The 15186-nt window shown below is 28.7% G+C and overlaps 1 protein-coding gene across 2 annotated transcripts in view; it reads right to left on the bottom strand.

The window, feature by feature from the left end:
- Window positions 1-3819: 3819 nt before the first annotated feature.
- LOC102585716 (uncharacterized) overlaps window positions 3820-15186 on the bottom strand; it is a 17233-nt gene continuing 5866 nt past the window's right edge. The window contains exons 2-3 of one of the 2 annotated variants that reach the window (XM_015309313.1): window positions 4489-4554; window positions 3820-4317 (exon numbers count right to left, since the gene is read on the bottom strand). In XM_015309313.1, coding sequence (XP_015164799.1) covers window positions 4011-4317; window positions 4489-4554 — 373 coding nt within the window. In that variant the 3' untranslated portion in view covers window positions 3820-4010. Of the gene's footprint in view, window positions 4555-15186 lie in introns of both variants that reach the window. The other variant, XM_006348596.2, reaches the window with a different exon arrangement.

Below are 15186 nucleotides of genomic sequence, written 5' to 3' on the forward strand. Positions count from 1 at the left end.
TTTTGGGGTTGGGGGTGGGGGTGGGGGCTGGTTTGAGGGTAGGACAAAATAAATTGATTTTTTCAACAAAAAAGTAATTGTAATTTGAAGTTAAAAGAGAGATTTGGAAAATGTTTTCTTTAAGTTTTAAAGGAAAGTCAATTTTCCTTAAATTTGAGAAAAATGAGTTGATTTGGAAAACATTTTCCAAAACAATTAACCCAACCAAATATGAGAAAATTGAAAAACATTTTTCAAAAAATATTTTCCTTCATACCAAACACACCCTTATCATCAATTATTTTCCTCATTTCACTATGAAAATTCATTGAGTAGATATCAACCAAAAACTCCTCAAAAGTCAAAAGTATGAAAAATTGAAGCACTTTCATTTTCAGTATGGCATGTGGGACACATCTTCGACCCAAGTTTTCTTTTTCGTACAAAAGATAATAGTAATACTTTCACTTTTATAAGACTTTAACTTAATGGTCCTTCCATTTCATGACCGAAAAGAATCATTTGCTTTAAATAAACAATTATTTAGCCAAACACTGATATACCTATTAAGAAAATAATAATTAACATAGTGAGTTTATTATTTTATCTCTATTAATTGTGAATTGGATGAATTAAAAACTTAAGATTTTTCGAGAAGTTCTACTTTTTTCAAAGTAATTAATTGAGGACATAATAGGTAAAAAAATATTCTTTCTCGATTTGTCAAAATAAACAAGTAATTAGGAACAACTAAAAAAAAAAAAGAACAAGTAATTAAAAACAGAGAAAGTAATTGATTATAAGTCTAAGCAAATGCTTGAATTAGCTATTGGGTATTTTTGTTTATAGGTTAGAAATCTTAATTTATGATTTTGGATTTTGAATTTTGACTTTTTATTATTTTAGCTTAAAATTAAGTGTTTGTATAGGTAACTTTTTAATTATTTAAATAATACTAAAAAAATATTTAAAAATTAATATACTTAAAATAAAGCAATCCAAATAAGCTCTAAATATACTACTCAACTACTAGGTTAAACATATATATATGGAAAGGAAAAAAAAAAGAGTGAAAATGGAACATTTGATAAGAAAATAACTTTAAAAAGATCACCTGTATAAAAATAAAAATTTAACATAAAGACTTCATAAAATTATCAAATTTACCCAAGATTATGAGCGTGATTATAGTAAGTCATATTTTTAGAAATTCCAAAATAGCTATTGTTACATTGTCACCCAAAAGAGAAAAAGACAAAATAAGGTAACTTAATAATGAAGAATCTTAAAATACTTTTGAATACTCATAAAAATTTAATTTTTTCAATGTAAAATATATGTTATCGAATTTCAAAAATCTATGACTAAACCAAAGCACTTCAAATTATAAAAAAACCAAAATTACTTGACGAAACAGATGAATACCTTCACTTTTCACTAAATATTTCGGGTTTGAATTTAATAGATATATATTTAATGTTATTGAATGTCTATTACGGTTCCCCTGTTGTCGATTGGAAAATTGAGGCATTAAAAGATGTGGGAATTAATGAGATGAATTGCATACTACTATTAGGGTAATATCAATGGTTAATCCAACTTATAAAGCTACAATATAATCAAAACTCGAACGAACAAAATGTTGAATTGAATCGTATCAATCTCTATTATGTAATTATTATCATTTTTGTAACTTGTTATTTTATTTTTCCAATTAAGAAAACGAAAGAGAATACAAAATAATAACAGAATAAATGTCTTATATCTAAATCAAGCATCTTATGCCAAAGAGTCCTGACAAATGATAGCTCAAACGAAATTCCACACTTTTTAACTAGGAAATGTTCGATTTCAAAACTCGAACGAACAAAATGTTGAATTGAATCGTATCAATCTCTATTATGTAATTATTATCATTTTTGTAACTTGTTATTTTATTTTTCCAATTAAGAAAACGAAAGAGAATACAAAATAATAACAGAATAAATGTCTTATATCTAAATCAAGCATCTTATGCCACAAGAATAATAACAGAATAAATGTCTTATATCTAAATCAAGCATCTTATGCCACAAGAATAATAACAGAATAAATGTCTTATATCTAAATCAAGCATCTTATGCCACAAGAATAATAACAGAATAAATGTCTTATATCTAAATCAAGCATCTTATGCCACAAGAATAATAACAGAATAAATGTCTTATATCTAAATCAAGCATCTTATGCCACAAGAATAATAACAGAATAAATGTCTTATATCTAAATCAAGCATCTTATGCCACAAGAATAATAACAGAATAAATGTCTTATATCTAAATCAAGCATCTTATGCCACAAGAATAATAACAGAATAAATGTCTTATATCTAAATCAAGCATCTTATGCCACAAGAATAATAACAGAATAAATGTCTTATATCTAAATCAAGCATCTTATGCCACAAGAATAATAACAGAATAAATGTCTTATATCTAAATCAAGCATCTTATGCCACAAGAATAATAACAGAATAAATGTCTTATATCTAAATCAAGCATCTTATGCCACAAGAATAATAACAGAATAAATGTCTTATATCTAAATCAAGCATCTTATGCCACAAGAATAATAACAGAATAAATGTCTTATATCTAAATCAAGCATCTTATGCCAAAGAGTCCTGACAAATGATAGCTCAAACGAAATTCCACACTTTTTAACTAGGAAATGTTCGATTTCCATTTCGATTTACAAACTCGTGTAATACCCTCCTAACTTCAAATTCAAAATGAAAGGAATTACAGGCAGTGGACATGGTGGTGCTGGGTGCAGCCAACACAATACACAAGTTAGATGATATCTCTTAGCTCAAAACGAATTAGGAGCCAGTGGAACAATTGAATCGCCTTTGTTGAAAGATTATGCTATGTAGATAGATGAACTCGATCTAGTATATATATAAGATGTTAAATTTCCCATACGAACTTTATTTATCTTTTTGAAAATCTAACTTCGTCACTGACTTCAAGTATATTTCCTACGACGTTGAGCCTTCATCATCTCCACATTTCTCCTATTATTATTTCCTCTGCAGCAGCAACGACAAATTAAGGACAACAAAATCACAATCAACCCAATTGAAATGATAAATCCTACTGGGGAATCCATCAACATCTTCAAAATATCTTCTATTGATTTCATCTTCTCCATTACTGCTGTACCTCTTACCTTCAATTCACCTCTTCCAAATTCCATCACTCTACTTACGACAACAACAACAACATATTCAACGTAATTCCACAAAATTCAATTGAAAAATATCAGAATGTACGCAGATCTTACCTCTACTCTTCGATTCAAGACTAATTCGCCTTTTAGTTTTCTCTCTTTGATACAAACTTTTTTCAGATCAATAGTGTACATAAACAATTTCACAAGGTTTGATATTAATTTCTATCACCTAACTTTCATCCAACAACATTAATTATTGGATCGATACAGTTGATAAAGCAACAAGTTGTTGGATTGTAGATGCATCTAAGCCTGTCCCACTTCAATAAATACTCCCTCCGTCTCAAATTATGAATCTCTATAATAATTTCACGTTACTATCAAATACTCCTTTCGTTTAAAAAAGAATGACCTCATTTCCTTTTTAATCTGTTTAAAAAAGAATGACCTCTTTGGTAACATTTTAATTTCAGCTTTCCACGTGGCATGTTTAAAGCCACAAAATTAAAGAACAATTTTGTACATTTGACATAACTTTAATTTAGGACCATAAGATTCAAAAGTTTCTTTATTTTTTGAAACTTCGTGTCAAGTCAAATTAGGTCATTCTTTGTAAAACGAAGGAAGTAACTAAATTCATAATCAAATATTTATAAATTTTGAAATACAAACACATAGTATATAAAATTACATAAATCCACACCATAAGTGATATCACGATAGATGAGATACCTTCATTTATAACTAAATATTTCGAGTTTGAACTTAAAAATTAAACAAAATACGTAGATATCGAATACCAAATAATTATACCGAAATTAGTTTTTTCGGGAGCGGAGATCGCGGAAATAGGATTTAGGACTGCTTTCAAAATTACGCCTAAGTATCCTTACATTATTCCTTCCCGGAGCTTTCATCGTCTTCCCATTTCCGCCGCCGCTGCAGCACCGGCAGAGGAACAAAATCAGCAGAACTCCGATTGGAATGGTGTAATTTATTGGAGCTGTACGGATCGAATTTATCGAGGTAGATATCAGTGCAGGAGCTTTTTCCAGTAACCAGTCCGATGAGGTTCGTACAAACGGCGTCGTTTTCACGACAATCTCCTTCGCATTTTCCAGTATCCTTACATTATTCCTTCCCGGAGCTTTCATCGTCTTCCCATTTCCGCCGCCGCTGCAGCACCGGCAGAGGAACAAAATCAGCAGAAATCCGATTGGACTGGTGTAATATATTGGAGCTATACGGATCGAATTTATCGAAGTAGATATCCGTGCAGGAGCTTTTTCCAGTAACCAGTCCGATGAGGTTCGTACAAACGGCGTCGTTTTCACGACAATCTCCTTCGCATTTTCCAGTATCCTTACATTATTCCTTCCCGGAGCTTTCATCGTCTTCCCATTTCCGCCGCCGCTGCAGCACCGGCAGAGAGTCGGATGAAGTTCGCCCGAACGGCATCGTTTTCACGACAATCTGCTTCAGATTTTCCAGTAACCCATCAAATAAGATCCGCGCATATTCCGATACAAACGGCGTTTTTCTTTTGACGATCTCCTTTGCGTTTTCCACCATATTCATCTCCTTCAATTTCTCAAGTGCAGCTTTTGCTACGCTCTCTATGTTACCCATTGATAATTTCGCAAAAAAAATAGAATCTCTGCTCCGATTATTGTCTCTCTCACTCTGTGTATGTGACCGGCTTTTATAAAAGGGGAATGACACTAAAATTTACTTATTTGTTACTCCGCCCACATTTAATTGTCATAGTTTCAAACAATAATATTTAACTTTGATTAACATTTTACATATTGATATGCAAAAAATTGAAATGTATAATGTAGTTTTAAATATTTAAAATATTGAATTAATGTAATTTAATTTAACTTTGAAAATTAGTCAAATTAACTTTCAAAAAATGTAGCATGACAATTAAAAGTGAACAGAGAGAATAACTATAATTAGTGGCAGAGTTATAATTTTCACAATTCGAAATTTGAAAAAGTAAATACATAAAAAATAAAAATAAAAATCGTATAAAGAGTGTAATTTGAATGAACTCCAAAAGCTTCATATTTTATTGTCTATCATACCTTTCTATGATTCAAATTATTCATATATAAAGTATGTGAAAATAGAAAATAAATGGAAAAATTACTTAAATACACAACACTTTTTTATTTATTCTCAATATTTTCCTACTCTTTTTCTAAAATACAAAAATTCCTTATTTTCCCCCAATTCAACTTAATCGGATACTTTATTAGTTTAAATATCCGCCCGTTATTAATTAAAGTATCTGTGCTGCTATATTATGCATCCGCCCGTTAATTAAGTATTCGTGCTGCTAACAACTTAATAATTTAAAGTATCCGCCCGTTATTAATTAAAGTATTCGCGCTGCTATATTATGCATCCGCTCGTTAATTAAGTATCCGTGCTGACTAACAACTTAATAATTTAAGTATCCACCCATTATTAATTAAAGTATCCGCGCTGCTATATTAAGTATCCACACTGCTATATTATGTATCCGAAAAACACTAAAAAAAAGGATTTTTGGTAATTAATGAAAGAATAGGGAAATGAAGTAATTTCTTTTTTATACTATGTCATTTGTCTAATTTTTACAAAATAAATTATCTAATAAAATAATATAATATAATATAATCCAATACATTATAAATCAATATCAAAAAAACCATCCAAACATAGTGCAAGGCCCATGGTTTTGGTAGAGGCAAGAGATTCCACTAAGGTTCCCTTTTTTCCAAAGTTAAAATTAAAAGTGTACTATAAATCTAAATGGAGAAAATGGTCAAATAATCTCCTAACCTATAATTGAATTTTTAACGATACACTTATATTTTACGAAGATTCTATTACCCCCTTAAACTATTTTAAAGCGGAATATAAACCACCCTAAAACTATACAACCTCTTTCCATGTAGTGTGCACCACGCGTTGCTAGTTGTCAAATATCACGCATATGATAAAATAAAAAAAAGTAGTTATATTTCTTCTTCTTCTTCATTTTCTCCTCTCTTCACTTTTCCTAGGACATGCTTCAATTTCTTTACATGTAACTCCCCAAAACCTTTCTCTCTCTCCACCCCATTCCTCTCTAATCACTCCCCACCCCCACTCCATCCTTCTATAACCCACAAATTAAATATCAATATTCATTAGCAACACCACAACAACTACTTTATTAACTATTTAAACCCCCATTTTCACCTCTCCCACTCAAATTCCACAATTGTTACCAATCTTAAGCTTGAAGTTCTCGCTACTCATCTTATGATTGAGGATGAATACACCCTTTTATTTATTTTTAAATAGTGGAGGATTTAGGCTTTCTACACTAAAAGAAATCACTGAATTATCGGGATTGAGTAGAATCAATTGATTGTTGCTGTTCAACTTCGTGAATTTCTTATTGTGTGTAGTTTAGATTCTTCATCAGACATTAATAAAGACAAAAAATAAGATTTGAAGCTTGATAAATTTTGTCTGAGCAAGAAATTAATGACTTTAATTTATTGTTTTACTACATAAATAATAGTTTTAATGATTATTTGGTGATTTTGATGGTTAATGGTTGTGAGTAATTGTGAGACAAATTATGAAAATGGATTAGAAGATGGGTGAGGAGATGGGGCTACCATAGTGGTTCAACAATGGTGGTGGAGATGTATAGGTAGGGAGGGTGTTGAGTGATGAGAGAGAGAGAGAGGAGGAAAAATGATAAAGGAAAAAGAAATGAAAAAAGTATAGAAAATAAAATTAAAGGCAAAAGTTAGAAAATGTATTTAACAAAAAGTTAAAATATTTTTAAAATATTTTTTTTGATCAGTTCTTTATCTCTCACATGCCTTTAAGTAGGGGTGTGCAAAAATTGAACCGACCAATAAACCGAACCGATAAAAGTGTTATTGGTTTATTGTTGTTGGGTTATTGGGTTAACCGATAACCCATTAAGAATATAATTATTTACTATTTTAATTTTTAGTTATACATATATATAATATATTAAACAAAAAATATTAATATAATTAGTAGTATATTAGACTAAAAATATAAAAAGCCTATGCAATAATTAACACTACTTAACAATAACTCTCCTCTCTACTTTTAGTTATTTAACCTTTAGGTTCTACTTTTTAGTATTACTTATTTACTTTAGTTAGTTTATAATTGACTAATATTAGCTTTTGTACGATTGTAAATATGTGCAATTTGATTAACAGAATTCAGATTGTGTTTTTTTTTAAAAAAAATAAAGTAAGAACTTCATTTAGTTGGGTCTTTTCTTTATATAGTATTTACCATAAGCATGGCCTCATTTGCTACTGTTTTGACTCTTGTCTATGATTTGATTTTATTTGATTCTCTTTATTGCATAAAGGGGATCTCGTTTTATATATTATGGTGATCGAAAATTGACCAAGACTTTGTTGTGATGACCAAAATACAGCATGTCGGTCCCTGTTGTCCCGTTTGTGATGATTATTTCGATGTATGCGTATCACGTCAAATTATTGGATAAGTTATATATTTGTTTTGAAATCATTTTCTTATTGGTTAAACCGAAAACCGAACCGTTAAAGACCTAAAACCGATAAATCGAAAACCAATAACAATATCATTCTCGCGAGTTTTCTTTTCATTTCTTTGTTAGTGATCTTTGTTAGGATCGTTAAGAAGCTATGTTGGACTCCATTTCATGTACAATTTATGATGAAATCTCAAAGTATACAAGGTCCTCCTTACAAGTTCCTACATGGAAACTTCAAAGAGATTGAGGAATTAAAAAAAAAAAAGGCTCCATAAACGACGCCATGGATCACTTATGACATGACATATTTCCAAGAATTCTACCTCATATATTTTCTTGGAAGAAACTATATGGTAAATTTAAAAGACTATCACACATTTTTCTTGTTTTACTTAGTTTGTATTTTCTCTGTTTCTCATTTCACTTAACTATAGGACCAAATTTTCTCTACTGGCGGTATGGACTGCAACCTGATCTAGTAGATAAACATGATTCTTGACGAATCTCTAAGATTGTACTTAAATATGTTCAAGCAAATAAAACTCAGTAATAATTTATAATCACACAAACATCTGTGACTATACATAATCTTCTTCTTAAACTCAACGTCAAATCAAACTGTACATCTGATAAATTAAGACAGAAGAACTAACAAAAGAGTCATAATTTAATTAATACACAAGCTAGTAACTAAACAACATGCATCAATATAAGAAAAAGAGAAATAATTTCATTTCTTGCCAAGTTTTTTCATCATCATCTTCTTCTTTTTGTTAGAATTAGCCCTTGCATCATATTCTAAAATTGAAAAATCATGTTGATCAAACTTTTTCATTTTTTCACACACACCATTCAATGAGATAACAACAACATAACTTGAAGCACTTTCAATTTCCTCAACTTCACTATTTTCTATATCATCTCCTCCAAATTATGTTTACAACTATTTTTTTTCTCCATTTTTTTTATTTATTTTTTGTTTCAATAGATAAAGAGTGACTCTCCTTATATAGGAAAAATTATGTACATTTTAATTGTCAGTTTTACATTGGAGAACTCAATAATTTGGAAGGCAAAAATACTTTGGAATTATGTAATTCAATTAATTGTACTATTTGGGGAATATCAACGGTCTACCTATTGAAGAGTCTCACGACGGATGAAAAAAGAGACAGATCGAATGGTCTTTTCTTATATGATTTTCATGAAAGGGAAGGCTAATTTTTTAAATAAATAAATTAAAAGGGAAGTCTGATTTGTGGTGGCGCCATGTAGGCGGACCTAAGGTTCTCTTTTATACTCCCTCCGTCCACAATTGTTTGGCAGGTATACTAAAAATAGATGTCCAAGATTAATTGTCAATTTAAACAATCAAGAAATAATTAGTCACTTTTTTCCAATTCTGCCCTTAATGATTGTGTAGTTCAATTGAAAAGTTATGTGGACTTTTGGTATTCTTGATATAGTAGGGTTATATTAGTCAAATTACATCTTGTATTAAATTTTCCTTGAGAGATGTGCATGACCTTACCCTGACAAACAATTGTGGACAGAGGGAGTATATGATTATAGTCAAAGATTAGTAAAAATAAAATTATTCATATACTTATTCTATCCTAAATTACCCGACCACACTTATTTTAAGAATTTAAATTTAAATTCAATTTTTCTTCATTAACTTTTTCAAGATTTAGTACCTTTTTTTGAGTAAGTATATAGTATAATTAGAACTAAGAGTGTATATCTAACATCATTTCTCTAAACATTAACATGTCAAAAAGTTGAATAAGAACCTATCTTGTTAAAATATTTTTTCCCTTAAATTTGTAATTATTGAAATATTGTATTGAAATTTGATTGACTATACCAAATTCTTTTAAGGTGTGTATTTGATATATATTTCCGATTACCAATTATCGTATTATTGAATTATCAAAATCAAATCTTTAAAATATTGAATCGAATATCGAACCTCCTTGGTACTAAATTTTGCCTTTTAAGATGTCTTGAGTTGGAGATTGATTAAAAAAAAAAAAAAGCTTTTCGATTGTCTTATTAACTTTTACATTATAAGCAACCACAAAAGAATTATTAATATTGATTTTTTGTAATTAAAAAAAATTCTCTTTTCTGTTGGAAAAATATTGGTACCGTAAAAAAAATCGATTTTGAACTTAACTTTTATCCGAGATCTTTTCCTTTTTAATGCATCTCAAAAATAATGTTACTTTATTATAATTAAAAATAATTTAATTTTAAATTTCTCTTTTACTCCTAATGAACCACACAAATATGTACGAATTGTTTTAGATCCCAAATTTTTCAATAGTAGTTTTTTTCTTTTTCTTAAACAACATACCAAGTGAAACAGTGCCAGACAAAATAAGACATAGAAATTAATAAAAATACAATTTAATTAAAACACAAGTACACAACAAAAAGAGACGGCAACCATAATTCAAGATTGAAGACATGATGCATAAAACTTAGAAAATAATACTAAGAAATTTATTTCTTGATAATCTTTTTCATCTTCTTCTTCTTTGAAGTGGCCCTTGCATCATAATCAGACATTGACAAGTCTTTATCATCAATTATTTTCATCATTTCACTAAGAAAATTCATTGAGTAGACTTCATCCAAAAACTCCTCAACAGTATGAAAAATTGAAGCACTTTCATTTTCAGTAGCAACTTCCTTAGCTTTGCTATTTTCTTCATCATTATTAGTATTTTTTTCTTCTTTCTTTGATATTATTTTATCACTGTTTTTTTCCATCTTGACTAATTTTTGTGTAGATGTGGAAGAGTGACTCTTCTTAAATAGGAAAAAAATTGATCCATTTCGATTGCTAGTTTAACATTGGACAACTAAACAATCTAACGTTGGAAATATGCAATTTAATTAAGGGAGAAGGCTTAAATATGTTATCAAATTTTGGGAAAGATTTATTTATGTCATCTATTAAAAGTTTGGTTCATCTAAGTTATTTTCGTTTGAGAAAAGGAGTCAATGGCTTATTTGAGCCTTTTCCTTTTAAAAGAATAATTTAATTAATGATGTGTCCGAATTATAATTGATCATATGTAAAAAAAAATGATTTTGCAAAACAAAATTGTATTCAGTTAACAATTAATGACATGTATGAACCTTTTCTCAAACAAAAATAACATAAATAAACAAAAAAATTAATAAATAACATAGATGAGTTTTTTCTTAATGTTCAATATATAGCAAATTTTAGTTTTTTTCTATTTAATTAATTGTACACTTGGGGAATGTCAATAGTCAACTAAGCGTGGAAGAATTACTCATCAATACATTCATATCACACACAATTTGGTAATAGTAATTTAATTTATACTCTCCAGGTTTAATTTTACTTGTTCACTTGTATTTAAAAAAGAAATCAATTTTATTTATTCAGTTTTTAAAATTATATAGAGATAATTTATGATAATCTTCGCATGTACTCCTTCCATATTAGTTGATCATTATATTAAAAGCAGTTGTCTCCATCACAAAGCTCATTATTTCCTTCATAACCATTTTTTTTTCATCTAGATCTCTTGATAGAAAAAAAAAAGAATATTTGTAAGAAAGTATGATCTCTCTCTATAAAATAAAATTGTGTCTATTTTTCTTAGTAATTTACATTCTACATTTCTTTTAAGTTAAGAAATCTTAATTTATAATTTTGACTTTTATCATCTTAGTTTAAAATTAAGTGTTTATAAGTACTTTTATAAATTAAGTATAAATTATAAAGTTTAAATTATAAATTAAGTATAAATTATAAATTAAGATTTCTTAACTTAAAAGAAATGTAGAATGTAAAATACTAGGAAAAATAGACACACAATTTTATATTTTATAGAGAGATCATATATACGTTCTTACTAATTAATAAAATCTATTTCTTTCTTTCAAGATAGAAAAATAGAAATGGCTATGGAGGAAATAATAAGCTTTGTGATGGAGAAATTGAAGGGAGCCTTACTCATTATGATTAATTTTTTTATATATAAATTTGTTAGATTTAAGATAAAAGATCAAAATAAACATTTTTTTATCTTAAATTAAAGAACATTTCAACTTAAAGTGAAATATATTAAAGATCAAAATAATCATTATCTATTAAGGATCATTTTGGTCATTTTCTCATACATCTTTCCTCAAATCATGTTCACTTTTTCATTTATTTTTACTTTTTTCGTACGAAAGATAATACTCCTTCCTGTTTCATTTATTATTTGAAACATGATTAATATTATTAATATAGTTAAATAAAAGTTACGATTAAGTTTGGTAGACGGAATTACAGGCAATGGGCATGGTGATGCAGCCAACACATTAGTATGGCTAGGTCATCCAAACCCAATATTTTCAAGCTCAAAACATATTAAAAGTTACGATCAAGTTTAGATCTTGAATTCGTTTGACATATTTATCTTTTTGAATTTCTAACTTTGTTACAAACTTCAATAATATTTCCTACGACGTTGAGCCTTCATCATCTCCACATTTCTCCTATTATTATTATTTCCTCTGCAGCAGCAACGACAAATTAAGGACAACGACGACAAATATAATATTATGATTTAACATATTACATGGAAAGTTGTAAAAAAAAAACTACATTCTTGTAGAGGCGTATTCATAGACAATATTTATATAGTTAATTCATACTCATAGATAGACCATTTAATTAGCATCAAATAAAAATGCTAATTAAGTACTACTAATTAGCTAGACAAGCATATCACCAGGATTAGCACGAAGATTAAGGAAATATAATCTAGGATTAATCTCAAAACTAGCTCTTGGAATTCTAATATTTCTGCCTGGAGCTTTCATCATATCTTTACTTGATCTCCAGCAACATGTAAAGAGATGTTTTACGTTGTTAAAAAGTCCAACAAACGTTGTTTTGAGATCATACATTATATTGAGCAGTAATCCACCATGGTAGTAGCAACAATATATGAAGATACCTAGAAATACCGCGATTATGATATAGGGTAAAGCTACGTGAAACCAGTAATTGATCTTTTCAATTCTTGTCTCTGGTGGAAACAACTCGTTGAACCAATTCATAAGTTGTACATATAAACTCTTCACTTGCCAAGTAAAATTGTCAAGCGCTACTAGCGCTTGCCCACCAAAATTCTCAAGCGCTAGTAGCACTTGCCAACCAAATCTCCTAAAGGCAAGTGACACTTGTCCGAAAATATTTTGCAGTGACAATAGTACTTGCCAACCAAAATTTCTCAGGGTAAGTGTCACTTGCCCCAAAACTTTTTGTAGCAATAATAGTACTTGCCAACCAAAATTCTTAAGGGCAAGTGACACTTGTCCAAAAACATTTTGCAGTGACAATAGTACTTGCCAACCAAAATTTCTCAGGGTAAGTGTCACTTGCCCCAAAACTTTTTGTAGCAATAATAGTACTTGCCAACCAAAATTCTTAAGGGCAAGTGACACTTGTCCAAAAACATTTTGCAGTGACAATAGTACTTGCCAACCAAAATTTCTCAGGGCAAGTGACATTTGTCCGAAAACATTTTGTAGTGACAATAATACTTGCCAACCGAAATTCTTGAGGGCAAGTGGCACTTGATTGAAAACTTTTAGCAGCGACAATAGTATTTGCCAGCCAAAATTTTTGAGGAACAATAGCCCTTGTCCGACCAAGTTTACGGGTTTCATTAGCAATTGGCCAATAAAATTCATCATTTTTTGTAGCACTTGACCACCAAAATTCATCAATATGAGTATGGCTTCCTTCAATTTCTCCATCACAAAGCTCATTATTTCCTCCATAACCATTTTTTTTCTATTTAGATCTCTTGATAGAAAGAAAAAGATATATTTGTAAAAAAGAATGATATCTCCCTATAAAATAAAATTTTGTGTCTCTTTTTCCTAGTAATTTACGTTCTACATTTCTTTTAGTCTCATCACTCGTGGCATGTGGGACACATCTTCCACCCAAGTTTTCTTTTTAGTACAAAAGATAATAGTAATATTTTCACTTTTATAAGACTTTAACTTTAATCCTTCCATTTCATGACCGCAAAGAATCATTTGCTTTAAATAAACAATTATTTAGTTAAAGACTATTTTCTTTGTCCCTAATTACTTGTTCACTTTTAAATTGATATACCTATTAAGAAAATAATAATTGACATAGTGAGTTTACCATTTTACCCTTATTAATTTGTGAAATGAGAATTAAAAACTTAAGATTTTCAAGAATTTCTATTTTTTTCAAAATAATGAATTGAGGGTATAATAGGTAAAAAAAAATGTATTTTCTTGATTTGTCAAAATAGACAAGTAATTAGGTACAACTAAAAAAGAAAAAGTGAACAAGTAATTAGGAACCGAGAGAGTAATTAGGAACAAGTGTAAGCATATGTTTGAATTAGATATTGGGTTTTTCTGTTTATAGGTTAGAAATTTTAATTTATGATTTTGGATTTTGGATTTTGGATTTTGACTTTTTAAAATCAAGTACTTATATAAGTAATTTTTTTAATTTATTCAAATAATACTAAAAAATGTTTACAAATTAACATACTTGAAATAAATCAATCCAAATAAACTCTAAATGTACTACTACTCGACTAGCTAGGTTATATATATATATATATATGGGAAGAAAAAAAAAGAGTGAAAATGGAACATTTGATAAGAAAATAACTTTACAAAGATTACCTGTATAAAAATAAAAATTTAACATAAAGATTTCATAAAATTATCAAATTTACCCAAGATTATTGTGACCGTGATTGTAGTAAGTCATATTTTTAGAAATTCAAAATAGCTATTGCTACATTGTCATTTGTCACCAAAAAGTAATTGACCCAAAAGAAAAAAGACAAAATAAGGTAACTTAATAATGAAGAATCTTAAAACACTTTTGATTTTCAAATTTCAATTTCTACTCATAAAAATTTAATTTTTTCAATGTAAAATACAATGTAATCGTATTTCAAAAATCTATGATCAAATCAAAACACTTCAAATTATAAAAAAAGATAATACTCAAGCGTACTGCAATACACAATCAAATTACTTGACGAAACTTATACTTTTATAAGATTTGTTTTATTTGAAATATGTTTTGGACTGGTTTAAGAGTCGCCACTTAATTTTTAAGAAAAATCAAGAAAACTATTGTTTTCAAAAGACTAAAACAGGAATCTAATGAAAACTAAAAAAAAGGTTCGAGGTTCTTATTAATATTCTAGGAAGGTTTTTAAAGCACCTAGAATATCCGCTAATGCGGTTATCCGACAATTAATTTATTTGGCTAAAATAATTTTAACTTAGCTTAACTTTGCAAAAATTGAATTAGTTTATAGTTAGGACTATTTTTAAAAGGGAAAAGGGGAAATATTGAAATATTATCTAAGTGAAATATTTTGTGAATT

This window comes from Solanum tuberosum, unplaced genomic scaffold, assembly GCF_000226075.1.
Source record: "Solanum tuberosum cultivar DM 1-3 516 R44 unplaced genomic scaffold, SolTub_3.0 scf00103, whole genome shotgun sequence".
In the NCBI taxonomy this organism is placed as follows: Eukaryota; Viridiplantae; Streptophyta; class Magnoliopsida; order Solanales; family Solanaceae; genus Solanum; species Solanum tuberosum.